Below are 26,765 nucleotides of genomic sequence, written 5' to 3'. Positions count from 1 at the left end.
TATCACCATCTTTGCTTATGAAATTTTCTCTGAAGACCACAAGACTAAATATAATTAACATTTTTTTCCTTAAACCACTATGGAAAGGCTTTAAGACTTGAAAAAAAAATTATGTTAGATTTCTCAAATTAATGCATAAAGACCAACTTAAAAAGACATTAAGAAACCTTTTCCTGTCTGAAATACGTATAGTCTATCTATTTAAAATTGTATTTTATTTCACAGGACTGTCTCCATTCTTGACTACTGTTCTTTGCCTAAGGGTTTAAACAATTACAACCATTTATCTTACCCAGTGTTAAAAGTCAAAGTACAGATATTATAATAGAGGAACTTACAATTCATTCTTTAGATTTAGAATGCAATAAGGTTTCATTTTGAAAACAGTATGCTGAGAATACCTGAATAAAAGCAATGAAACTTCATAATGAAGTGCCAGATGAAATAAAGGCACTGTCATCATGATCATCATGTTCAGAAATCCTGTTTGATGAAATATTTGCTCCTACAATAGAATACAGAGAACCTGCTGTCCTACCTCACTGGTCCAGAAGGAGTAGAGTCTGGTGGAATGGGGAGAAATCTGAACTGCTCACTACTTCCACCCCTATTCAGGACAAGGGGAAGCTGGGTTGTCACTCTCTGAGATACCACCTTCACATGCACAATAGACATAAAGTCATCAATTGAACTAGACGCTATCCCAGGTTTTTTACATTTCTAAAATGACATAACAATGAGAAGATAGCCAATAAAAAATCCAAATGATATTTAGGAGACCTCCCCCATATTACCTTACACTTATATATTTAGACACTCAAATATCAACTGAGAGTACATCATGAACAAAGCACACTTCTAATTAAGACATATATTTTATATAAACACATCCACACATACATACACCTATATCATCTGTGTGAATGTAGTAAATGTGTATTATGTGTATATAAGAGCTAACATGTGTCCAATGACATATACATGCATTAATGAGAGCAACCAGAACAGAAATGGGTCTGTGGGCCATATTTTACTAATGGCTAGTTTTTCCATTTTAGGAAACACATGTTCAGTCTATATCTATGCCACATTTCATGTCCTTTGCCTTTGCATTGAGTGTAAGTTAAAAAGGTAGGGTATCAGTGTACTTAGATACATCAAACTGATTCTGAATTTTGAAGACTAAATATTTGATATTAAGAAATTATTAATAACTTTTAAGTAATCATAATGGTGTTTTGCTTACAGTTTTTAAAAAGAATTTTTATCTCTGAAACTTACATACTGAAATAATTATGAATGAATATGACCTGCTTCAAAAATAATTCAGGGGGCGCAGTCAGTTGAGCATCCGACTTCAGCCAGGTCACGATCTCGCGGTCCGTGAGTTTGAGCCCCGCGTCAGGCTCTGGGCTGATGGCTCAGAGCCTGGATCCTGTTTCCAATTCTGTGTCTCCCTCTCTCTCTCTGCCCCTCCCCCGTTCATGCTCTGTCTCTCTCTGTCCCCAAAAAAACAAATAAACGTTGAAAAAAAAAATAATTCAGGGTGAGGGGAGGTAAAAAACAGGTAAGAGTACAGATACAGTAAGACTGGCTATGAATTGATAACTGCTGAAACTAGGTTAGGTACACTGGAGGTTATTTTATCACACTTTCTGCTTTTAAGTATGTTTGGAATTCTGCAAATAAAATCATAAAAACTCATCCTGATATGAGCTCAAGGAACACATCAATTTTCCAAGTAAAAGGCTCTTCCATGTTAGGATTATCTATGTTGTTTTTATTAGTCGTATTTGCTGACAATAAAGGAGGGCAGTTAAGGGCACCTGGGTGGCTCAGTCAGTTAAGCAACCAACTTCGACTTAGGTCATGATCTTGTCATTCATGGGTTTGAGTCCTGCATCAGGCTCTGTGCTGACAGCTTAGGGCCTGGAACCTGCTTCAGAGTCTGTCTCCCTCTCTGCCCTTCCCTGGCTCATGCTGTGTCTCTCAAAAAAAAGAGTGCAGTTAAGCATGTTCTTTTGAAAGAGAAAAATTAAAATATAACCTATAAATATGTGACTAATAATATATTTAGGAAATTTATCTTGTATGGTTATAAAATCTGTGGAGTAAGTTATAAATTGTTATGTTTTTACTTCCTAATCAAAAAGACCAACTTATGAAAATAAATTTAGGTAGAGCTCATCACTAACAAATGGATCTATTTAACGTACATTCTTTTCATTATTTCATGAGTACAAGTGATGAGCAGGTTCTGCAATAACTTTGGTCAGTGAATTTAAAAGGTACAGCTCCAGTGACACATAAGCTATCATCATTTTTTTTCAGACATACTGATTTTAACCAGTTCTAGATAAATACATATGGTGATACATAACATCAAGATGACAGGAAAGGAATCCATCAGGTAAAAGTGTGTCTCCATTTATCTTAAAGAAAGATTCAGACCTTTAGCAATGGAATACTGGTTATCAGATATTTCAGGTATGGACATAACAATATGTGTTATTAGGTGTTCAGATAAGTGAAATTTCATGGTACATTTCCAATTTCAAATAGTCTACATGTTGTCTTTATAAATTACACATATCCCAAAAATTCAAATATTTTCATAACCAAATTACACAATCAGATGTCTCTTATAAGTAGGAAAATCCTTAGACCACATATCCTCTTTGAATCTGGAGATATATGTTGATCACTATTACTTATTAACCATTTAGTGGATTGGGGAATAGGGTGACAATACTGAGCACCTCCTAGGAATCTGGGCTACTCTACACTTCTTTATCTGGATAACTGATATTTATCATTTAGACTCAATGGAAATATCATCTCCTTTAGAAAACTTCCTTGGACCTCCCCCTCAATAGACTGAAGTAGAATTTTATACTCCCTACTTTATGATGTTTTTCACAATTATATATGTGGCTTTTAAAAATATATATCCCTCCCACTAGGCTACAAGCTCTAAGAGGTCAGAGACCATGTCGCCTTGCTCACCACTGTACTTCCAGTCCCTAGCACAGCATGTAGTGCACAGATTCAATCCAGGCTATTCCTGAATCATCTGAGAGCATTAAAAAAAAATACTGATGCCTAGACTTACAGATTCTAAAATAATCAGTAGGAATAAAGTAGAGGTCAGGAATTGACAGTCTTTAAAAAGATCCAGGGAATTCTGATGGGAAGTCAATGTTGAAAGTTCTGGCTAATAAAGTACACCCAATAAACAAATGTGTAAGGCCTTTTAAATATCCCTAAAGACTACATACAGACTGTGTATATAATTTGAGGTCATTTTTACCTGCTAAAACTTTAATTATGGACATTAATAGGAATTTTCATGTGGCATCAATAAGGAGATATCTGGGTTTTCCTAAATACCTAGAATAAAACAAAATTACAGCTGGGAAGTACTCAAAACCAAGCCAAGTAATTCATGACAAAATGATGCTATAAACAAATAATTGTGACCTCTCCATTATACTTCCTTCTGTTCCAGGACTGTTTTTATGTTACTTCACTTATTCCTCCTGGAAACTTTGCCATGTAAGTATCACTATGTCTCATTTATTTTTACATTTATATAATCTATTTGGCATCTCATGCCACTGAAACTACATTTACCAAGGTCACCAACAACAGCCTCAGTGCTAAATCTAAAAGACATCTTTTCATCTTATTCTTCATCTTAAAACAACTTGCTGATCACTCCTCTGTGATGTCATGACATTAAACGCCCTGCTTTCCTCCCACCCCAGCAGACCACTCCTTCTTTGTCTCTTCTATCAGCCCTGTAAATATTGTGTTCCAGATTTCTGCCTGAAATTTTCTCCTTTTTAACTCTTCTTGGGTGAATGCATCAACTCCCAGGGACCATCTACACACAGATCACATCCAAATCTCTTGTTCTGTAAATCCGAACTACCTATTGGATATCTTCCCTTGTATGTCAGACAACTCCAAATCAATCTTCCCAAACAAAAGAAAAAAAAATAAGTTTTTTCTTCTATGCTCCCTAACTCAATGGTGCCATCGTCCTAACTAGCTGTTGAAATCAGATATCTGGGAGTCACCTTTGACCCCTTCTTCTTCCTCATTCTTCAATCACCAAGTCTTATCACTTCCAGTTTCTGAACACCTCTTGTATCTCTTTCTCCATATCCACCACGTCCATGTGAGGCAAGATGCCTGAATCAATGTAGCAGCCTCATAACAAGCTTTGCTGTTCAGTCTTGCTCCCTCTCATCCATTCACTACATGAAAGCCAAAGGAGTCTTTCAAATACTAAGTCTCAGTGGGTCTTTCCCCTGCTTCAGACTTCAGACCTGTAACTGTCAGCCCAATGTCCTCTAGATCAAGTCCAAACCCCTTGAAGTGGTTAACAAGGTCCATATAAGCCTTGGCACCTCCTAACTCTGCCCCCTACTCTTGCCATTTTGATTGTGCACTAAGCTCCAGCCACAGAGAATTCACTGGCCATCTCTTGCTTGAAGTCCTGTGCACATTCTGTTTTTTCTTCCTGGAGTGGTCTTTCCTCTTCTCCTCCTCTATTTCAACTGGCCCATACATATATCATTCCGATCTCAAAACAAGTGTTATATCCTTCAGATTTTGGAATGTCACTGTGACCTCAAAACTCTGACTTGAATGCTGTTCTTAAGTGCTACTACCATGGCACTAGGAACTTCCCAGGCTTAGAAAGTAACACTGTATTCTACTAGTCCTTTCTACTTTCCCTGTCCATAGCCCCCTGCTATTTTATAAGTCTCATGTGAGCCAGGCCCCTGTCTGCCACACTGACCGTTATATCCTTAGCACCCAATAGTGGCCAACACACAGCAGGAACTGAATATATCCAATATCTGTGGAATGATAGAATTATACAAATAAAAGTTGATAAACCTGAATGTGAATGCAGCTGTGACTTCTTCCTTTAAAATTTACCTCAGGGCCTTTGTAAATGTTTCTTTTTCTCAGAAAAAAAATGGCCATCTAACGTATTCTCCTCCGTTCTCCTCCCGCACAATATTATGATTTTTCTTTATATTACTTGTCAATAATTTCATCTTTTGTTAGTTTAACACCATCTGTACTTGGCATACAGATGTATGTGGCATAGCGGAGCTATATCCAATATGCCAAGATGTACTTGGCATAGCGGAGCTCAATGTATATTTGATGAATAGTGAGTGGACTCCTACCATTTATTAAAGACTAATATTTCTACAATAACATGTTGCTTCCCATAAAAGTTTAACTATTCCCGAAACCAAACCTTTGTCAACACTGGGTGCCAACCATAAAAATAGGCATAATCAAGAATTTTCTCCCTTCCCTCCCGTTTTGTTAATCACTCAGGTATAATGCTAAACCAGGAGCAAAACCAAACCAAAACCAAAACAAAACAAAAACCAGGCACAAATATCAAGAAAATTAATCACTCCCTTAATCATTAAGCATTTCCAAATATTAAACTGACAATAAGGAATGGCATGACAATAAGGAATGGCATAATGCACTAGAAGAGAAGCAGACTTGCCTTTCAAATCTTGTATATAGCCCTCTTTGCAGCTGTGCATGAGCTGAAGGATCCATCTGTGTTGGGCACCAATACATTGCCAAGCAGGGTCACCTGGTGCATGAAGGTCAGACAGGTACCTGAAAAAACAAGGCCAAGTTTAACCAAGTAGGCTTCCTCTGTACAGCCATAAATAAGGATAAAGGAAAGCTAGCATTTTTCTCTTAAGTCATTACTTATTTTAAGAAAACCTGAAAATTTATAAGGGGGGCCCAGGTGGCTCAGTTGGTTAAGCATCTGACTTTGGCTCAGGTCATGATCTCACAGTTTTTGAGTTCACATGCCACATCTGGCTCTACTGACAGAGTGGAGTTGTCTTTGGATTCTCTGTCTCCCTCTCTCTCTCTCTCTCTGACCCTACCCAGTTCATGCTCGCTCTCAAAAATAAACACTAAAAAAAAAAAAAAAAAAAAGAAAGAAAAGAAAAAAAACCCTAAAATTTTATCAAATGGTAAAAGCACCTGTTAACATTAGTCTTCAAAATTTTTAAGTTTGTTTGTTTGTTTATTGAGAGAGAGAGAGTGAGAGAGAGAGAGGAGCAGAGAGAGAATCCTGAGCAGGCTCTGCACCATCAGCACAGAGCTCGAGTGGGGCTCAAACTCACGAACCACGAGCCAAAAATCATGACCTGAGTCTTGGACGCTTAACCAACTGAGCCACCCAGGAACTCTTTTAATAGTTCATTCTAAATGAAATATATTCAAATTTCTTTTCATGCAAAAATAAACAATAAAACTGTATTTTTTTAAAATTAGGACTTTATACAAAAACAACCGAGAAGACAAATTTATAGCTTGCAATAATCCTAAAACCTTAGAACTTAAATTTATATTTATATTTAATTCACAGAGTGTTTCCATACTTAGTTCTCAACCATTATAGAAAACACAAGTGGGAGCCAGCAGAGGACACCTAGTGAATATTCTTTTGATTTCAATTGCTTTTTTATTCCTTTCTGTTCTGAAACATGGCCTCTAGATGGCAGTGTGACACCATTTTCTATACATCCTAATAGGCTATTTTATTACATGAAGAGATTCGGTGACAATAAACACTTAACCTCCAAAGTCTGAACTCTATTTTCATGACTGTTTGAGAAAACACTTCTCTACAAAATGTAGTATAGATGGGCATTTTTCTTAGTTTCTAAATAGTTTCAAATATTTAACATCTTCTGTGTACAATAAAACATCCAAACCCAGAATGACAATTGAAATACATTTCATTTGAAAAATTTCTGACAAATTCCAGATTTGGCCCTCGGCTATCACAAAATATATAAACATACAGTAGTCACCCCTTATCCAAAGGGGGAATATGATCCAAGACCCTGAGTAGGATGCTTGAAACCACAGACAGTACTGAACCCTATATATATAGTATGTTTTGTCATATATGTGACAAAGTTTAACTTATAAACTGGGCACAGTAAAAGATTAACAACAATAACTGATAAAAATAGGACAATTATAACAATATACTATAATAAAAGTTATGTGAATGCAGTGTCGCTCTCTCTCAAAATATCTTACTATACTCACCCTTCTTGTGATGATGTGAAATGACAAAATGCCTACAAGAGGAAATGAAGTGTGAGGAATGATGTAGGCACTGAGATGTAGCACTGAGCTACTACTGGCCTTCTGACTATACTTCAGAAGGATGATGCTTCCAGATCATAGTTGACTGCAGGTAACTGAAATCATGCAACTGAAACTGCAGACAAGGTGGGGACTACTGCAATAAGTTAAACCCAATTAAAGCAACTCCAAAAGCTGAATTTATTGTCTTGAAATTATTTTTAAACCATAAGCTAACTATTGTCTTGAGGTTAAAGAATTTTGTTCAATGATAAATTTTAATTAATGGTTACAAGCTGTGACTCTATCCTAATCACTGAGGGATACACCAGATGCTTCTCTTCCATGTTCCTCTAGTACTAGGTATTTCCTAACTCACCGATATCTCAATTAGCAGCTAATTAGAGGAGAAACATTTTGTAATAAGCAATAAATAAAATGTTGAGACATCTGACATCAATCACATTGAGGAACTATCCACCCTGACCTTCACAAGCTAATGCAGATAGCCTGGGCTCTGAGCAGAGCCTAGGATCATCCTGCAAAAGGGCCCTTTAAACAATGTAGCTCACACTGTACAGCACTGCTTCAAAGTAAGCCGAAGAGCTGGCCCTTTTCCCTCTCCTTAATCGTCTATTTACAGACTGCAAATAGGCTATGTCTGTGTTGAGAAAGGCACAAATCAATTAACAGCACCCAAAAATAAAACTACAATCTAACAAAATACATTTAGTATGGCATAAATATTTCAACATAATCTGGTTCTTCCACTCACACAAAGCTTTCTCCTCTTTTTTCATCTGGAATATAAAATGAAAAATAGTACACTATGTCATTTCTTTTCAAAAAACATAATTTTATTCTTTCTTGTTGGGGATAATTTGTCTTAGCATTATCCTTAGGTAGGTTTGTTTTGCCTCCGAATACTTCTACAATACTTTTTCCTAACACTTTCACTCATATAACATCCTCAGATTTAGTGTCAGTGGTAAATATAGGAATACTCTTTTAGGAAAGCTGCTTCCTCTTAATTTTTAAACTACTGAATAGGAATACAAAGGGTCCATTACAAGAGCTCAATACAGCAAGAGAAATCAATATGCTCTTTTGCTTAATAACTTTTAAAATTAGAAGCTCCTTTAGTATGTTGCCTAGGTCCTTGCAAAATTTACTAATAATCCTTTACAGCATCTTATTAGTGGGTATTACATTAAATGTGATATAAAGATAAATGTGTTCTCTCATAAATTCTACAGTGTTGCAGTTCAAAAGTATAATCTGTGGTAGGCTTTTCCTTGCTTACACGACTTAACTGAATACATTTCTTCTTCTCTTTTAGTAGTAAACAATAAGTACAACTAACCTTTGAAAACACAAGTTTGAACTGTGTAGGTCCACGTATACAAAGATCTTTTAAGTACTGTACCATAAATGTATTTTATCTTCCTTATGATTCTCTCAATAACGTTTTCTTTGGCTTATTTTATTGTAAGAATAGAGTCTGTAACACGCAAAATGTGTTAATCGGCTATTCATGTCACTGATAAGGCTTCCAGTCAACATTAGGCTGTAAGTAGTTAAGTTTCAGGGGAGTCAAGTTATACATGGATTTTCGACTGGGCAGACGGTTGGTGCTCCAACCCCCACACTGTTTTAACACTCAACTGTATTTCATGTCAAAGATCGTTGTTTAAAACATGCCACATGTTAACTACTATTTCTTCTAAAACTGTGTATCAAAGAACACAACAGCTTTTTTAGAGGGGTAAAGAATGCTAATTATGAGCACAGCCTCAGTATTTTAAAATTAAAGAATTAAAATTTTTAGCCATATTCTAACATGATTTTTAACAATTACCAGGAATAGGATCACATTCATATGGAAAGAAGTATATATGACATAACTTTGCTTCTCACTAAAGCTACTAGAATCAAGACAAAATAAGAGTGAAAATAATCAAAAGTTTTTAATTATACAAAATAGTGAACAAAAATGAAATACAAAAGTAATTTGATTTTTAATCACACCATGCAAAACTTCCGAATATGTAAGAGAACTAATAAAGACATGCTTTGCTGATAATAAAGCCCTCTCCATCCCCTCCTGATGTTCACAGCACCTATCATCATAGATTCCAAAGTCCAATAGATACTTGACCTGGTTGTGATGTTATTTTTCCTATTTATTAATAACTAAAAACTTAATTTAAAAAGGGGAGGATTAATTGCTCAGTGTCTTCTCAAAGCATCAAAAATAATTATTACAAAATAAGTAAACTACTTGACATTTTTGTTAACATTCTTATTCTTTTCCCCTTTTAAATGACAGGAAAAAAAGCACCTAAACAGGCCATTTAGAAAAAATCTTTTTTAACACCTACCATCTTTAAAATAATATTCAATAGATTAACTAGTTATAAGAACTACACATTATGTATATAAATGGGAATTCACTATATAAATACACTGTACATTCAATAAGGTTTAATATATTACTATTGGCAAATTTAATAGCATAAATATAAATACAAAGCAAAATTAAGTAGCATGGTGGAACACAGACAACAAGACACTAACCAGCTGTATATCCCTGGACAAGAGGATTAACCTTCCTGGAGCTTTTCTTTACATGTAAAGGAAAAAAAAAAAAAAAAAAAAGCAGATGGAGAACTAACATATATATAGTTTATTTCTAGCTTTAGATTTTCATTATTCTACAAGCCAGAAAAATCCCCCAAATACATTCTTTCCTATATGAAGACAGCTTAGAGAAAAGCAAAGATAAGCTTTGAAATCAGACAAACAGAGGAATCCTACTGCTAGCCGTGTGCACTGAGCAAGAATGAAGTCTGAGGTTCAATTTCCTGATCTATATACAACGGATATCAGACAAATGCCTCCACAAGGTAACTATCAGGATTAGAATTTATATACATAGTGCATCTAGCATGATGCCCAGGGATACTACAGACTCCAGGTAGTGGCAGTAATCAATGTTAGTACTCTCTACTCCCCTGCTAAAGCCTCCTCTCCCTTTCTTCTTTAGTAACACAAATGTGCTGATAATGACAAAGGCTCATGTTGCTACTATTCTACTGAATCACCAAGAATGCAAGTCTTGAGTGTGGATCATTGTCTCCACCACCATTGCAAACACAGCAGCTTTCAGGCCAGACGTTCTTTTCATACCTGGAAATCATGTTCAATGGTCATACGGTAACAACAGCCAAATGCATAAATATATATAGTCAATCTATTATTTTATAAGTACTGAATACTCCATAAACTTCGCTAATTAAAGACAGAGGGCATTAAGTTTGGAAAGTAGCTTATTCTGAGAATAAAGGCCACATTCAAAAAAAAAGTTAATACTTTTAAATCATAGATATAAAAAGTTTGTAACATACGCTTTATCTCCAAGTTCTGGTATAAACATTACATATGTATGTAATATATTTACTGCTTATGTGCCAGGTGCTGTATTAAATCCTTAAATGCATTCTTAGATTATCTTTATAACTACCCTAAGACATAGATTGTGTTATCATGTCATCTCAGATCAAGAAACTGAAAACAGAATGCAAGTAAGTCACCGAAAGGGAACAGCCAGTTACCACCCTGCTATAATGCTTCCTTCTAAGGCCTTCTTCTCATCATACCCTGTGGTATCCATCACTTTTCATATTCCTGCAATTTTTTAAATTTATTTATTTTTTCTTCTCAATACTAAAACCTTTCAGAATTTTCTATACCACTGAGCCACAGCCCACTCTTGTGGCATGAAGAATTTCCCACCCAGAATGTGACAGTGTTGTGCTCTAAACCAGACAAAAAGCCCCCTGCCTGTGATCTCTGGGTGCCCACAGAGTGCAACACCCACACTGTCCGGCTAGGTTAGGTAAATCCTTATTGAGCAGGAGGAAGAAATGACTAAACAATGAGGTCACTTTCCCTTTCCCCAAACAAGCAGAATTTTCTTGCCCTGAATACTCCCAAATTTGTTAGTATACAAAAGAATTTTGGTGTCCTATACTGGATACCACTAAATTTCTATTTATCTTCCCTTTCGCCATTTCATCAGTCTCCTAATTTCCCCCAAATGATGTATCTAGTACTATAAGGTACATGTGATTTGTCAAAATTCTTGCAAAAGGTTTACCTTATGTAACGTTTTTGGTCATGTAAAGTTGATGGTGTCTCAAGCAATTTATCCAGAAGTAATTCTCTTAAAGTTTCAATCCGTGTTTCTACTTCAGCATAATCTATTTAAAAAGGAAAGAACATATAAGATTAGAAAATGGAGACTTAAAATCAAATTATGGCAAGTAGAACAGTGATTGCCTTGGGGGATAGGGGTTGACTAAAAAGAGGCACAAGGACTTGCTGGGTGTGGGTTATATGGGTGTGAGCATTTTGTCAAACTCACTGACCTGTAACATGTAAGTAAGGTTTGTACATTTCATTGCATGTAAATTTACCACAATAAAAAAATGAAATTAAGTTTTCTGAGTCCTTATGGATTTCATTTAGAAATTTAATAAAGCCCTATGATATTTCTCCTAGTTGATAAGGCATTACCATAGGACATTTTAGGCTTTTCTTACTTTTCATAACTCTTGTATTAGAGATAATTTTAAAAATTGTGTTAGTTCACTTTAAGGTTAGAATTCATAAACATAATGTTTTTTCTGAAAAGAGAATATTAAAACTAAGTTTCCATCTCCATAAAGTATCTGTAATTGATTCTTTCCAGTACAAAAGATTTTTTTAATAGCATTATGATTAACAAGCAGCACAGAATGTACAAGACTAACTTATCCTATAGCTGCGGTTGTTCATCTTTGCTACATCTTGGTAAGAAAAGCCATTTTATTTTTGAAGCAACTGTTTTACATTTTAAAAAGAGTACCATATAACAAAAATTAAAATTCAAGTAACTTTCTCTGCAGAATGCATTCTACATTCTTCCTGTAAAAGTAAAGTAGAAGATCTAAAAGTAATAAACAAATCTTACATTTCTTGAAAACCTGCACCTCCGTTTTCCCAAAGAGTGACTTGGCCTTTTCATAATCATTAATAACCACATCATAATCACCCTTTAAAATAAAGAAACATTTTGGAGACTGTCAGTAAAGTAGCATGAACACATTTGGTTACGATAAAAAACTATCTCAATAACTCTTTAAAATTTATGACATCATAACCATGGGTACATAAATATGTACTCTACCTTTTGGATATTCCTTTCAATATTTAGAGGAAGGTTGAAGAGAAACTTAAATCGCTGAAGCACATTGAGTGCATTTCTAGTGGAATCTGCCTTGTCCTTTCGACCTAATACTTCTTGAAATAATGTGTCCGCAGTATTACTTGCTCCTATTTTAGAAAGACCAAAAGAAGCTTAGATAAAACAAAATGTTAGGCATGTTAGGCTACTATTATAGCTTTACATTAAAACTCAACAGACTTTTTTTAAAGTTAGCTATATTGGAGATCTTTTATGGTTTGTTAAAATACATTTCCACTTTTCCTACAAAGTCCTTTTGTATATTAAAAATAACTATATTTACCAGGCCCAAATAAAATTGCTGATGTGAACCTACATTTATTTTAGCTATTCTTCCAAATTTTATAGCAATTATGGGTCCTTAGATTATTTCATTAGTTCAGATAAGAGGTTAAAACACACATATACACACACATGCACATGCATGGGCATACTAGATACTAGGTACTATACTAGATAAATTCTCTGGATTTAATATCTGCATTATATGGTAATAAAACAATAAAAATATCTTTCAGGAAAGTTGTTCAAAAGAAGTATTTTAGAACTAATCCTATTTCTTGGTAAAATTATCTTCTGTTCATGCAACAGGCACAAAAATTACATAAGCAATTTAAATGACAAATTTTAACATATCATTAATGAATACTTGCTTCTTAAATCAGCTAATTCAAATTATACACAAACTGGACATTATGTGTATATTATATATATATATGTGTATATAATATATATATATATATATATATATATAAAAGTCTTCCAACTATACAAATCACTATAATGACAGAGTTGCTTATCTAAAGCAAAATTTACTATGTACAAAAATAGTTTAACTTTTTCAACTTGTGAATTATTTTTAATTAACCACAAAGAAAGGGGAGAAAAAGAGTAACTGTTTTTGGCTATTTGATCGCTGCTCATAAAAAGTTTCTACATTATCTGGTCTACTGACTATACTTTAAGCAAAGATGAAAAAATGACCTCAGTCTCACTGGGTGGCTTGCATGCCATATTCTTTAGTCCACACTGTGGGTGGCCTGATCACGTTAAAAGTTGTCTTTGTAACATAATTGTTTTATCTAAATAATGTTGAAATTCTGTTGAAATTTTAAAGACCTTATATAAAAACTTTGTCAATATAGCCATTTTCCCCACATGCTTTTAATGCAGAATGCTAAATTTCTGTAACATGAGAAAAAAATATATTCCCTTGTTCCCATCAAACCACATAATGGTGGCTAAATGAATATTTGAAATCTGATTAAAGGTTAAAACATTTTTCTTCAAAGACAATTATTATTAAGTATTTATCATTTAAAAATATAAACTTTGTGATCTGAGGCTTCATAAATGAAAAGATACATCAATGTGACCGAATAGTTTTAAAAGGCTGATTACTAATCGGTAGGCTGTGGATACTAAATTCCCAAGCACTTTTTTGTGCGTGTGTACAATAAAAGAATTTGGGACAAAGCTATAAAAGCTCAAAATTAGGTTTTACTCACTGTATTTTAAAGGTAACAAAAAAATACCAACTAATAATTTTAACTCCTCTAAAAAGTATGAAAACAAGTACAAGTAAAAAATTCACTTAGCATTAAGTCTTTTATAGTGAAAATTTAATAGGCAGAAATTAGACTATAAAATTACGATTTGTACATAAAGGTAGATATGGAGAATTTTAATATGTGCATAGAGAAATCATAATTTTAATTAAAAAATAACTTTTATCCATAAACTGTTATTGTATTGTGAATTTTACTGCATACACAAATTTGGGGAGTTCATAACTCTTTGATAACTGAATGATTCTATCAGTAATAAAATTTTTTTTTTCAACGTTTATTTTTATTTTTGGGACAGAGAGAGACAGAGCATGAACGGGGTAGGGGCAGAGAGAGAGGGAGACACAGAATCGGAAACAGGCTCCAGGCTCTGAGCCATCAGCCCAGAGCCCGACGCGGGGCTCGAACTCACGGACCGCGAGATCGTGACCTGGCTGAAGTCGGACGCTTAACCGACTGCGCCACCCAGGCGCCCCCTATCAGTAATAAAAAATGAAAGCAGTGAAACTAAGATTTCTGTGAGCAGATAAAATCACCAAAAGCTCACAAAATGTATTTTAATGTCTTCATTCTCTAGGGCTACTAACAAGAAAAACGAAACCACTAAACTCAGCGGTGCTGTTCACACATGAAGTGGCACTGCAGATAAACCATCAGTTAGACATCCGTCAAGTCTCCCAAGAACAATTTCCCCCACATACCAATCCATCCACATCTTCACTCCACCTTCTCACACCGAGAACACCCAATTTTAAGACAGCTAGCAGGGGTTTTAACATCCAGTGTGTACCCACAAAACAAAACTAAATGAGCTATATTGTAGTGAAAAACATGACTTAGGTCTTATAGTTTGCAGAACCAAACCTGATCTTACAAATACCAGCCCTGGGCAACTCTAAACCTGTAAGTTGGTCATTTCTCCCCACAAAGGGTGTCTTAACTCCAACTCACTGGACTGTGACTATGTTCGTCTCAGTTACAGATGCATCCCAAGCACCAAGAGCAAGCCTGTTGTAATGGCACTGTGGCTGCCACTATCATAGTTATGTTGACAATAGCAGTAAAATATTCCTCATTGTAAGATAGGAGAACATGGATGGACCTTTAGGGTATCATCCTTAAGTGAAATAAGTCAGAGACAGACAAATACTACATGGTATCACTCATATATGGAATCTTAAAAAACAAAACAAAACAAAACAAAAACTTAAGTCATAGATACGAAGACAGAAATAGTGGTTACCAGAGGCTGGAGGGTGGGGGGAAGAGGGAGATGTTGATAAAGGGTACAAATTTCCAGTAAGAAGATGAACACATTCTAAGGAACTAATGCACAGTATTATGAATATAGTTAACATTATATATCATATGCTTGAAAACTGCTTAGATTAAATTTCAAATGTTCTCATCACAAAAAAAGAAATGGAATTATGTGACGTGACAGAGGTGTTAGCTAATGCTAAGGTGGTAATCATGTTGCAAGATACATGTATTACATGTATATCAAATCAACATGGAGAGGAGCCAAGATGGCAGAACAGCATGGGAATTTTTTGTGTGTCTCACGACCATGAAATACAGCCAAACTAACATTAAACCATCCTGCACACCTAGAAAACTGATCTGAAGATTAACACAACAATCTGCACAACCTGAACCATAGAATTCAGCAGGTATGGGGCATGGAGAGGGGAACTTGGGGAGAGAAAAGCCATGGAGAGAGGATGGAGATGGGGGGGCGGAATATGAGAAAAGCACCCCTCTCCAAAAGCAGCTGGAGAGAAAGTAGAAAATTGGAGACAGCCACAGGGACTGAACTAAAAAGGGAGAAAGGGGAAAGGAGAAATGAGAGGGTTTAAATTCCATTAAGACAGTAAGCAGGGGGAGCACAGAGTCTGAAACTCTGCAGCTCGATACCTGGTGGTGCTCTGGTGGAAAGAGCAAATCCCCAGGAACAGAGTGGGGTCCAGGAGGTTCTTGGGCCACACAGGGAGAAGCAGTTCCACTGCTGGAAGGACATTTGGTGGAGGCTGTGAGGCCACCTGGGCCCAGGAGACCCCAGAGAACGGCCACATTCGCTAGTACTGAAACAAGGTCGTTGGGGATGAAGCCTGGTACCATATGTGTGTTGTGATTTTCCATAATCCCTGAGGCGCTGCTATTACACTCTCTCACAAACTTTTTCTGGGGTGGACTGGCACATGGCCACAGTGTCTAGGCATTGGCAACAGCATGGTGCCACAAGCATTCCTGGGTGCAGCCAGCACCTGGCCATTGCTCGATGAAACCCTCTGCAGATGGGCAGTGCAGGTCGATGCCACATTCCCTTAGAAGTGGGGGGGCCGGGGAAGGCAGTCACATCTGAGACAAAACTGGGGAGGGAGGTGGTGCCTGGGGCTTGGTCACAGACAGTGTGGAAGTGGGAGTGCATGGAAGCTGAAGATAAAGGACGGGTGCACAACTGCTGATTGTGGAGAACAGAGTTCCAATACTAGAGACTGGGTAGCTGGGTGACACCATTTTCACCGCTCCTGCGCATGCGCATACGCACCTACAAGCACCACAACAATCCACCCCAATATGCTAGCACTGCCATCTAGAGGAGAATGGAGCCATTAACACTAAGCCCTGACCAACTGGGCCAACCTCACTCTTCAAGAACACAAGTCTCACCACCTGCTTAGCTTATGGACTATAAAACACTTCAGAGTTTGACTTCTAGGGGGAAACGAAGTAATTGCAGTCATATTTCAGTCTGTAAGCTGGTCCAACTATTCAATTTTCTTCGTTTCTTTCATCCTTTCTTTCTTTCGTTCATTCCTTCCTTCCCTTCCTTTTTCTCTTTTTCGTTTGTTTTCTTTTTCATGAATACAGAAAAAGAAAAAAATTCATTTTTACTTTCAATTTTTATTAAAAATATTTTTCTTTATTTTTTTACTGTATTTTTTACTTTTGTGTGAATTTTTTCAAATTCTAGTTTACTTCCATCATTTCATTTTAGTCTACATCAGTGTATTCATTTTTTCAAATTCTCAAACGATTTCTTTTTTTCCCCCCTTTTCTCTAGTCTATCAAGCCACTTTCAACACCCAGACCAAAACACACCTAGGATCTAGCATCATTTATTTGATTTGTGTGAGTGTGTGTGTGTGTGTTTGTTTTTAATTTTTTATTTTATTTTAATTTTAATTTATTCTACCTCATTAATTCCTTTTCCCTTCAAAATGATGAAACGAAGGAATTCACTCCAAAAGAAAGAGCAGAAGGAATGACAGCCAGGGACTTAACCAACACAGATAAAAGTAATATGTCTGAACCAGAATTTAGAATCACAATAATAAGAATATTAGCTGGAGTCAAAAACAGATTAGAATCCCTTTCTGCGAAGATAAAAGAAGTAAAAGCTAGTCAGGATGAAATAAAAAATGCTATAACGGAGCTGCAATCTCAAATGGATGCTGCAGCAGCAAGGATGGATGAGGCAGAACAGAGAATCACAATATAGAGGACAAACTTGTGGAGAATAATGAAGCAGAAAACAAGAGGGAGATTAAGGCAAAAGAGCACAATTTAACAACTAGAGCAATCGTGAGAGTACATCAGAATCATAGGGGTCCCAGAAAAGGAAGAGAGAGAAACAGGGGTAGAAGGGTTATGTGAGCAAGTCATAGCTAAAAACATCCCTAACCTAGGGAGAGACACAAACATCAAAATCCAGGAAGCACACAGGACTCCCATTACATTCAACAAAAACCAATCATCAACAAGGCATATCATAGTCAAATTCACAAAATACTGAGGCAAGGAGAGAATCATCAAAGCAGCAAGGGACAAAAAGTCCTTAAACTATAAGGGAAACAGATCAGGTTTGCAGCAGACCCATCCACAGAAACTTGGCAGGCCAGAAAGGAGTGGCAGGATATATTCATTGTGCTCAATCAGAAAAATATGCAGCCAAGAATTCTTTATCCAGTAAGTCTGTCATTCAAACAGAAGGAGAGACAAAAAGTTTCCCAGACAAACAAAAATTAAATGAGTTTGTGACCACTAAACCAGCCCTGCAAGAAATTTTAAGGGGGACTTTCTTAGGGGAGAAAAGATGAAAAAATTAATAAACAAATACAAAAATAAATAAATAAATAAACACCAAAAGCAACAAGGATTAGAAAGGACCAGAGAACACCACCAGAAACTCCAACTCTACAAGCATCAAAATGGCAATAAATTCATATCTTTTAGTACTCACTCTAAAAGTCAATGGACTCAATGCTCCAATCAAAACACACAGGGTAACAAAATTGATAAGAAAACAAGATCCATCTATATGATGTTTACAAGAGACCCACTTTAGACCTAAAGACACCTTCACATTGAAAGTAAGGGGATGGAGAACCATCTATCATGCTAATGGTCAACAAAAGAAAGCCAGAGTAGCCATACTTATATCAGACAATCTAGACTTTAAAATAAAGACTGTATCAAGAGATGAAGAAGGGCATTACATCATAACTAAGGGGTCTATCCAACAAGAAGACCTAACAATTGTAAACATTTATACCCCCAATGTGCTGCACCCAAACATATACATTAATTAACCACAAACATAAAGAAACTCATTGATAGTAATACCGTAATAGTAGGAGACGTCAACACCCCACTCCCAGCAATGGACAGATCATCTTATCAAAAAATCAACAAGGAAACAGTGGCTTTGAATGACACACTGGACCAGATGGACTTAACAGATATATTCAGCACATTTCATCCTAAAGCAGCAGAATACACATTCTTCTACAGTGCACGTGGAACATTCTGCAGAATAGACCACATACTGGAACACAACAGACCTCAGGAAGTACAAAAAATCGAGATCATACCGTGCATAATTTCAGACCACAACACTAAAAAACTCGAAATCAACCACAAAAAATTTGGAAAGGTAACAAATACTTGGAGACTAAAGAACATCCTACTAAAGAATGAATGGGCCAACCAAGAAGCTAAAGAGGAAATTAAAAAGTATACAGAAGCCAATGAAATGATAACACCACAATCCAAAACCTCTGGGACGCAGCAAAGGTGGTCACAAGAGGAAAGTATATAGCAATCCAGGCCTTCCTAAAGAAGGAAAAATGATCTCAGATACACAACCTAACCTTATGCCTTAAGGAGCTGGAAAAAGAACAGCAAATAAAACCCAAAACCAGCAGAAGACAGGAAATAAAAAGATTAGAGGAGAAAATAATGCTATTTAAACCAAAAAAAAAAAAAAAAAACAAAAACAGTGGAACAGATCAATGAAACAAGAAGCGGGTTCTCTGAAGGAATTAACAAAATTGATAAACCAGTAGCCAGTTTGATCAGAAAAAAAAAAAAGGAAAGGACCCAGTAAATAAAATAAAGAATGAAAGAGTAGACATCAAAACCAACACAGCACAAATAAAAATAATAATAAGAGACTATTATGAGCAATTATATGCCAATAAAATGGGCAATCTGGAAATGGACAAATTCTTAGAAACATATATACTACCAAACTGAAACAGGAAAAAATAGAAAATTTGAACAGACCCACAACCCGTAAACAAATCAAACTGAAAATCAAAAATCTCCCAAAAAAACAAGAGTCCAAGAGCAGATGGCTTTCCAGGGGAATTCTACCAAACATTTAAACACCTACTCTCTTGAAGCTGTTCCAAAATAGAAATGGAAGGAAAACTTCCAAACTCTATCTATGAGGCCAGCAGTACCTTGATTCCAAAACCAGAAAGAGACCCCACTAAAAAGGAGAACTATAAACCAATTTCCTTGATGAACATGGATGCAAAAATCCTCAACAGGATATTAGCCAACCGAATCCAACAATACATTAAAAAACGTATTCCCCACGACCAAGTGGGATTTATACCTGAGATGTAGGGCTGGTTCAATATCCGCAAAACAATTAACGTGATTCATCAGATCAATAAAACATAGGACAAGAACCATATGATCCTCTCAATAGATGCAGAGAAAGCATCAGACAAAATACAGCATCCTTTCTTGATAAAAACCCTCAAGAAAGTAGGGATAGAAGGATCATACCTCGAGATCATAAGCCCTATATAAAGGACCCAAAGCTAATATCATCCTCAATGGGGAAAACCTGAGAGCTTTCCCCCTAAGGTCAGGAACAAGACAGGGATGTCCACTCGTGCCACTGTTACTCAACATAGTATTGGAAGTCTTAGCCTCTGCAATCAGACAAAACAGAAATAAAAGGCATCCAAATCGGCCAGGAGGAGGTCAAACATTCACTCTTCGCAGATGACATGATACTCTCTATGGAAAACACAAAAGATTCCACCAAAAATCTGCTAGCATTGATTCATGAATTCAGCAAAGTTGCAGAATATAAAATCAATGCACATAAATCGGCTGCATTCCTAGTCACCAAGAATGAAGCAACAGAAACAGAAATCAAGGAATTGATCCCATTTACAACTGCACCAAAACCCATAAAATACTCAGGAATAAATCTGAAAAAAAAAAAGAGGTGAAAAATCTATACACTGAAAACTATAGAAAACTTATGAAGGAAACTGGAGAAGACACAAAACAAAAACAGAAAAAGATTCCATGCTCCTGGATAGGAAGAACAAATATTGTTAAAATGTCAATACTACCCAAAGCAATCTACATATTCAATTCAATCCCTTTCAAAATAACACCAGCATTCTTCACAGAGCTACAACAAACAATCCTAAAATTTGTATGGAACCAGTAAAGACCCCGAATAGCCAAAGTAATCTTGAAAAAGAAAACCAAAGCAGGGGGTATCATAATCCCAGACCTCAAGCTATACTACAAAGCTGTAATCACCAAGACAGTATGGTACTGGCACAAGAACAGACACTCAGATCAATGGAACAGAATAGAGAACCCAGAAATGGACCCATAAGCACATGACCAACTAATCTTTGACAAAGCAGGAAAGAATATCCAATGGAATAAAGACAGTCTCTTCAGCAAGTGGTGCTGGGAAAACTGGACAGCGACATGCAGAAGAATGAACTTGGACCACTTTCTTACACCATACACAAAATAAAATCAAACTGGATGAAAGACCTAAATGTAAGACAGGAAGCCATTAAAATCCTCAAGGAGACAGCAGGCAAAACCTCTTTGACCTTGGCCGCAGCAACTTCTTACTGAACACGTCTCCAGAGGCAAGGGAAGCAAAAGCCAAAATGAACTATTGGGACCTCATCAAAATAAAAAGCTTCTGCACAGCAAAGGAAACAATCGGCAAAACTAAAAGGCTACTGACAGAATGGGAGAAGATATTTGCAAATGACATATCGATAAAGGGTTAGTATCCAAAATCTATAAAGAACTTATCCAACTCAACACCCAAAAAACAAATAATCCAGTGAAGAAATGGGCAAAAGACATGAATTGAGACTTCTCCAAAGAAGACATCCAGATCGCCAACCGACACATGAAAAAATGCTCAACATCACTCATCATCAGGGTAATACAAATCAAAACCACAATGAGATACACCTCACAACTGTCAGAATGGCTAACAGTAACAACTCAGGCAACAACAGATGTTGCCGAGGCTGTGGAGAAAGAGGATCTCTTTTGCACTGCTGGTGGGAATGCAGGCTGGTACAGCCACTCTGGAAAACAGTATGGAGGTTCCTCAAAAAAATAAAAATAGAACTACCCTACGACCCAGCAATTGCACTACTAGGCATTTATCCAAGGGATACAGATGTGCTGTTTCAAAGGGACACATGCACCCCTATGTTTATAGCAGCACTATCAACAATAGCCAAAGTATGGAAAGAGCCCAAATGTCCATCGATGGATGAAGGGATACAGAAGATGTGGTGTATATATATACAATGGAGTATTACTCGGCAATCAAAAAGAGTGAAATCTTGCCATTTGCAACTACATGGATGGAACTGGAGGGTATTATGCTATGCGAAATTAGTCAGTCAGAGAAAGACAAATATATGACTCCACTCATATGAGGACGTTAAGAGACAAAACAGATGAACATAAGAGAAGGGAAACAAAAATAATATAAAAACGGAGGGGAACAAAACGTAAGAGACTCTTAAATATGGAGAACAAACAGAGGGTTACTGGAGGAGTTGTGGGAGGGGGGATGGGCTAAATGGCATATAGTTGCACTATATGCCAACTAATTTGGATATAAATTAAAAGCAAAATAAAAATAAAAAATCAACATGAGTTAACACCTTATATTTATTTACACAATGCTATCTGTCAATTATATCTCAATAAAGTTGAAAAGAAAAGATAGCAAGAAAAGTCACTGTGGCACTGTACACTAACGAAACTATATCCCTATTGATCTTATAACCTTAATGAAAAAAAAAAATTAACTGTGCCAGGAACTGTCATCTATAAAAACTTGACATATAATTCTAAGACTGTCTCATAATTTCAAGTATGTTTATTTAAACATTATACTTTCTCTTCTTTTGAAGAGAATAATTTCTCTTATTTGGTCCTTTTCATGGCACTGACTCTTGAGACTACAGATCATAGAAGTGATTTTAACCTACATTCTCTGCTTGATGTAAGTTGGGGTGAAGGTGGCTGGAAGGAGTGTTCCTCCAACACACACACATACCACAACACAATTTATTCCAGGAATAAGCAAGTTGAATGAGATTAGAAAGGGAAACATTAAAGTACCTCATAATTTAAAGTTACTTTAATATGTACACTTAAATTCATAGTAAAACCAGGACCATAAAAAGACCTAACAACCTACCCTATGTGTCTCAGTTTCTATTAACAGATTACAGAAAATGATCAGACACACTGCCATCTGTAACATGATATTACATGAACAGCACCATTACCAATAGCTTATGCTTATTTAGACAGCCATACTTGGTACTGGAATTCTATAGTACCACTGAAAGTACAGAGAACTGGAATCTGGGGGATAAGAAAAGAGCTCCATACCACCCCCAGGACCCGGTTGTACCCATGTCCTCAACTTCCATTCAGTAATCCCAAATTGACAGCTTGAAATCAATCATGATGGGAATATTTACACATTGGAAAGGCTAATATTAAGGTTATTTTTCTTTTTCCTTTTTTTTTTTTTTCTTTTCTGGAATGCCAATAGTTAAATGTGTACCAGCTTACCTCTGAGTAAGTCAGTTCCTTTTTACAAACTTGGCTGGATACTCCTTAGTGTTTTAAGTTTCTGTCTTTCTTCTCTTAATTTTACACATAAGATTTGGGAGAAATCATTCACTCCCATTAAATTCAACTATTATCTCTATGTTAGTGACTCCAAAATCATATATACCTCAAGATGTTGGTTAGCTTAAGACTAATCTTTACATAAATGTGACACACACACACACACACACACACACTGGAATGCTACTCAGCTATAAAAAAGCATGAAATATGGCCATTTGCAACAGTATAGATGGACCTTGAGAGTATTATGCTAAGTGAAATAAGTCATACAGAGAAAGACAAATACTGTATAATTTCACTTATATGTGGAATCTAAAAACCAAAACAGAACAAAACAAAACCCAGAGTAATCAATAAAGAAAATGGATTGATGGTAGCCAGAGGGGCAAAATGGGTGAAGGGGATCAAGAAGTCCAAACTTCTAGGTTTTTTTTTTTTTAACTGTTTATTCATTTTTGAGAGACAGCACATGAGCAGAGGAGGGGCAGACAGAAGGGGACAGAGGGTCCTAAGCAGACTCTGCGCTGACAGCAGCAAACCCAATGTGGAACTGGAACTCATAAGCTGCAAGAGCATGACCCGAGCCGAAGTTGGATGCTCAACCAACTGAGCCACCCAGGCACCCTACAAATTTCTACTTTAAAAATAAGTCATGGGGATATAGTAAATGGTATGGGTAATATACTCAATAATATTATATTTTTTAAAAAGATTATATATACTTACACTAAATGTACAATTATTTCTTTTAATGAATACTCATATCAAAGAAGTTCCAAAGATAATTTAATCAGCCTTGGCTGTTTTAAGGGGATTCTATGAGAGCATTTCTTGTGACATCCCAGCATCATCTTATGGGACTTAGTCCCTAAGAGGAATCTTAAGGATTTCCCTTTGAGGGAACCCTGACAGAAGAGCTAAGGAGGGCAATAATCAGGAGCATGTTAGCTTTAGGGAACTTGGGACATGGGAACTAGACTGAGTCTGGGAAGACAGCTAGTCAGACTTTGACAAGAAGGACAGTGGAGGTGGACAATCAACTCTTAGACCTCAGTTTACCTGCCTTTGACAAAAGCTAGGAAGTGGCATCCCACTCCATGAATGAAGATGCCACTGAGGAAGAAAAAAGATTTTAGCATCTATGGATCCCTCATAATCTAAAGAGTTTTGGGAATCTTTTGTGGGTGGTATAAAAACATACTAGACAAACAATATGGAGTGCTTGCTCTATGTAAGGTGCTTGCTATTCTAAAAACTTTGGAAGACTTCTAAATTCTTCTTAATTATTCTAAAAATATGCATTAATTCTTAAACTTGCTTATGTTCCTGTAAGACAGGTGCTATTCTTTTTTTTATCACACCCAATAAATTAATTAACATTGATTCAGTAATATTTAATATATAATCTCTACCTTTTACTTGCTCCCAAAATATCTTTTATATCTTTAGATGTTTTTGTTTTCTTTTAATTTACATCCAAATTAGTTGGCATATAGTGCAACAATGATTTCAGGAGTAGACTCCTTAATGCCCCTTACCCATTTAGCCTATCCCCTCTCCCACAACTCCTCCAGTAACCCTCTGTTTGTTCTCCATATTTAAGAGACTCTTACGTTTTGTTCCCCTCCGTTTTTATATTATTTTTGTTTCCCTTCTCTTATGTTCATCTGTTTTGTCTCTTAACGTCCTCATATGAGTGGAGTCATATATTTGTCTTTCTCTGACTGACTAATTTCGCATAGCATAATACCCTCCAGTTCCATCCATGTAGTTGCAAATGGCAAGATTTCACTCTTTTTGATTGCCGAGTAATACTCCATTGTATATATATACACCACATCTTCTGTATCCCTTCATCCATCGATGGACATTTGGGCTCTTTCCATACTTTGGCTATTGTTGATAGTGCTGCTATAAACATAGGGGTGCATGTGTCCCTTTGAAACAGCACATCTGTATCCCTTGGATAAATGCCTAGTAGTGCAATTGCTGGGTCGTAGGGTAGTTCTATTTTTATTTTTTTGAGGAACCTCCATACTGTTTTCCAGAGTGGCTGTACCAGCCTGCATTCCCACCAGCAGTGCAAAAGAGATCCTCTTTCTCCACAGCCTCGGCAACATCTGTTGTTGCCTGAGTTGTTACTGTTAGCCATTCTGACAGTTGTGAGGTGTATCTCATTGTGGTTTTGATTTGTATTACCCTGATGATGAGTGATGTTGAGCATTTTTTCATGTGTCGGTTGGCGATCTGGATGTCTTCTTTGGAGAAGTCTCAATTCATGTCTTTTGCCCATTTCTTCACTGGATTATTTGTTTTTTGGGTGTTGAGTTGGATAAGTTCTTTATAGATTTTGGATACTAACCCTTTATCGATATGTCATTTGCAAATATCTTCTCCCATTCTGTCAGTAGCCTTTTAGTTTTGCCGATTGTTTCCTTTGCTGTGCAGAAGCTTTTTATTTTGATGAGGTCCCAATAGTTCATTTTGGCTTTTGCTTCCCTTGCCTCTGGAGACGTGTTCAGTAAGAAGTTGCTGCGGCCAAGGTCAAAGAGGTTTTGCCTGCTGTCTCCTTGAGGATTTTAATGGCTTCCTGTCTTACATTTAGGTCTTTCATCCAGTTTGATTTTATTTTGTGTATGGTGTAAGAAAGTGGTCCAAGTTCATTCTTCTGCATGTCGCTGTCCAGTTTTCCCAGCACCACTTGCTGAAGAGACTGTCTTTATTCCATTGGATATTCTTTCCTGCTTTGTCAAAGATTAGTTGGTCATGTGCTTATGGGTCCATTTCTGGGTTCTCTATTCTGTTCCATTGATCTGAGTGTCTGTTCTTGTGCCAGTACCATACTGTCTTGATGATTAAAGCTTTGTAATACAGCTTGAAGTCCAACAAGTCACATTAAAGTTACTGAAATAATAATTTTTTTAGAGGTATCATGGTTTGATGACAATTTTCCCAGTGAAAATAGCATCCATGAGCAGAACTATCTTTCCAAGACCATAAAATATCTGACTATGCTCATATAGAAATAGCTTTAATAAATGTTTATTTGGTTTGAAGTCAGAATATATTAATTTCAACCAAGCTGGTGATGGTTCTCAGACAAAAACAAGGCAAAATCTCAAGGCAAAATAATAACAACAACAACCACAACCCTCCCCCAAAAGCACCAGAAGGAAAAATATTTAAAGTGCTGTTAAACTCACAAATTTAGGATAAAATCAAAGTACTCAAATTCTACTACCAAGGAAAGCCTATATCAAATTAAAGCTTCATTCCAGAAACTACTTTATCAGGGATCCCTGGGGTTTTAAAATAGATACTTACAGAAAAGTTCAGAAAGTTACACTCATAGGAGTAAACTGAGCTAGAAGTACAAAACTAACTCAGTATCACAATCTTGCATTCACAGAATCATTATAGATATGATGTGAAGGTTCTTAGATGTTTTAGTTATTATTAGTCCTATTTCATGAGGAAATCATTTGCTATACTTACATTTA

General features: G+C 36.3%; 1 protein-coding gene across 2 annotated transcripts in view; it reads right to left on the bottom strand.

The window, feature by feature from the left end:
• EXOC2 (exocyst complex component 2) overlaps positions 1–26,765 on the bottom strand; it is a 277,442-nt gene that overhangs the window by 158,910 nt on the left and 91,767 nt on the right. For both annotated transcript variants that reach the window (XM_043590966.1, XM_043590967.1), the window contains 4 exons: positions 12,398–12,543; positions 12,182–12,263; positions 11,327–11,429; positions 5,549–5,667 (listed from right to left, as the gene is read on the bottom strand). In XM_043590966.1, the coding sequence (XP_043446901.1) occupies positions 5,549–5,667; positions 11,327–11,429; positions 12,182–12,263; positions 12,398–12,543 (450 nt within the window). The remainder of the gene's footprint in view (positions 1–5,548; positions 5,668–11,326; positions 11,430–12,181; positions 12,264–12,397; positions 12,544–26,765) is intronic.

Source organism: Prionailurus bengalensis, chromosome B2 (genome assembly GCF_016509475.1).
Source record: "Prionailurus bengalensis isolate Pbe53 chromosome B2, Fcat_Pben_1.1_paternal_pri, whole genome shotgun sequence".
NCBI classification, from domain to species: domain Eukaryota; kingdom Metazoa; phylum Chordata; class Mammalia; order Carnivora; family Felidae; genus Prionailurus; species Prionailurus bengalensis.
Note: the sequence above shows the minus strand (reverse complement) of the source record. Positions and strands in the feature narration are given on the sequence as shown.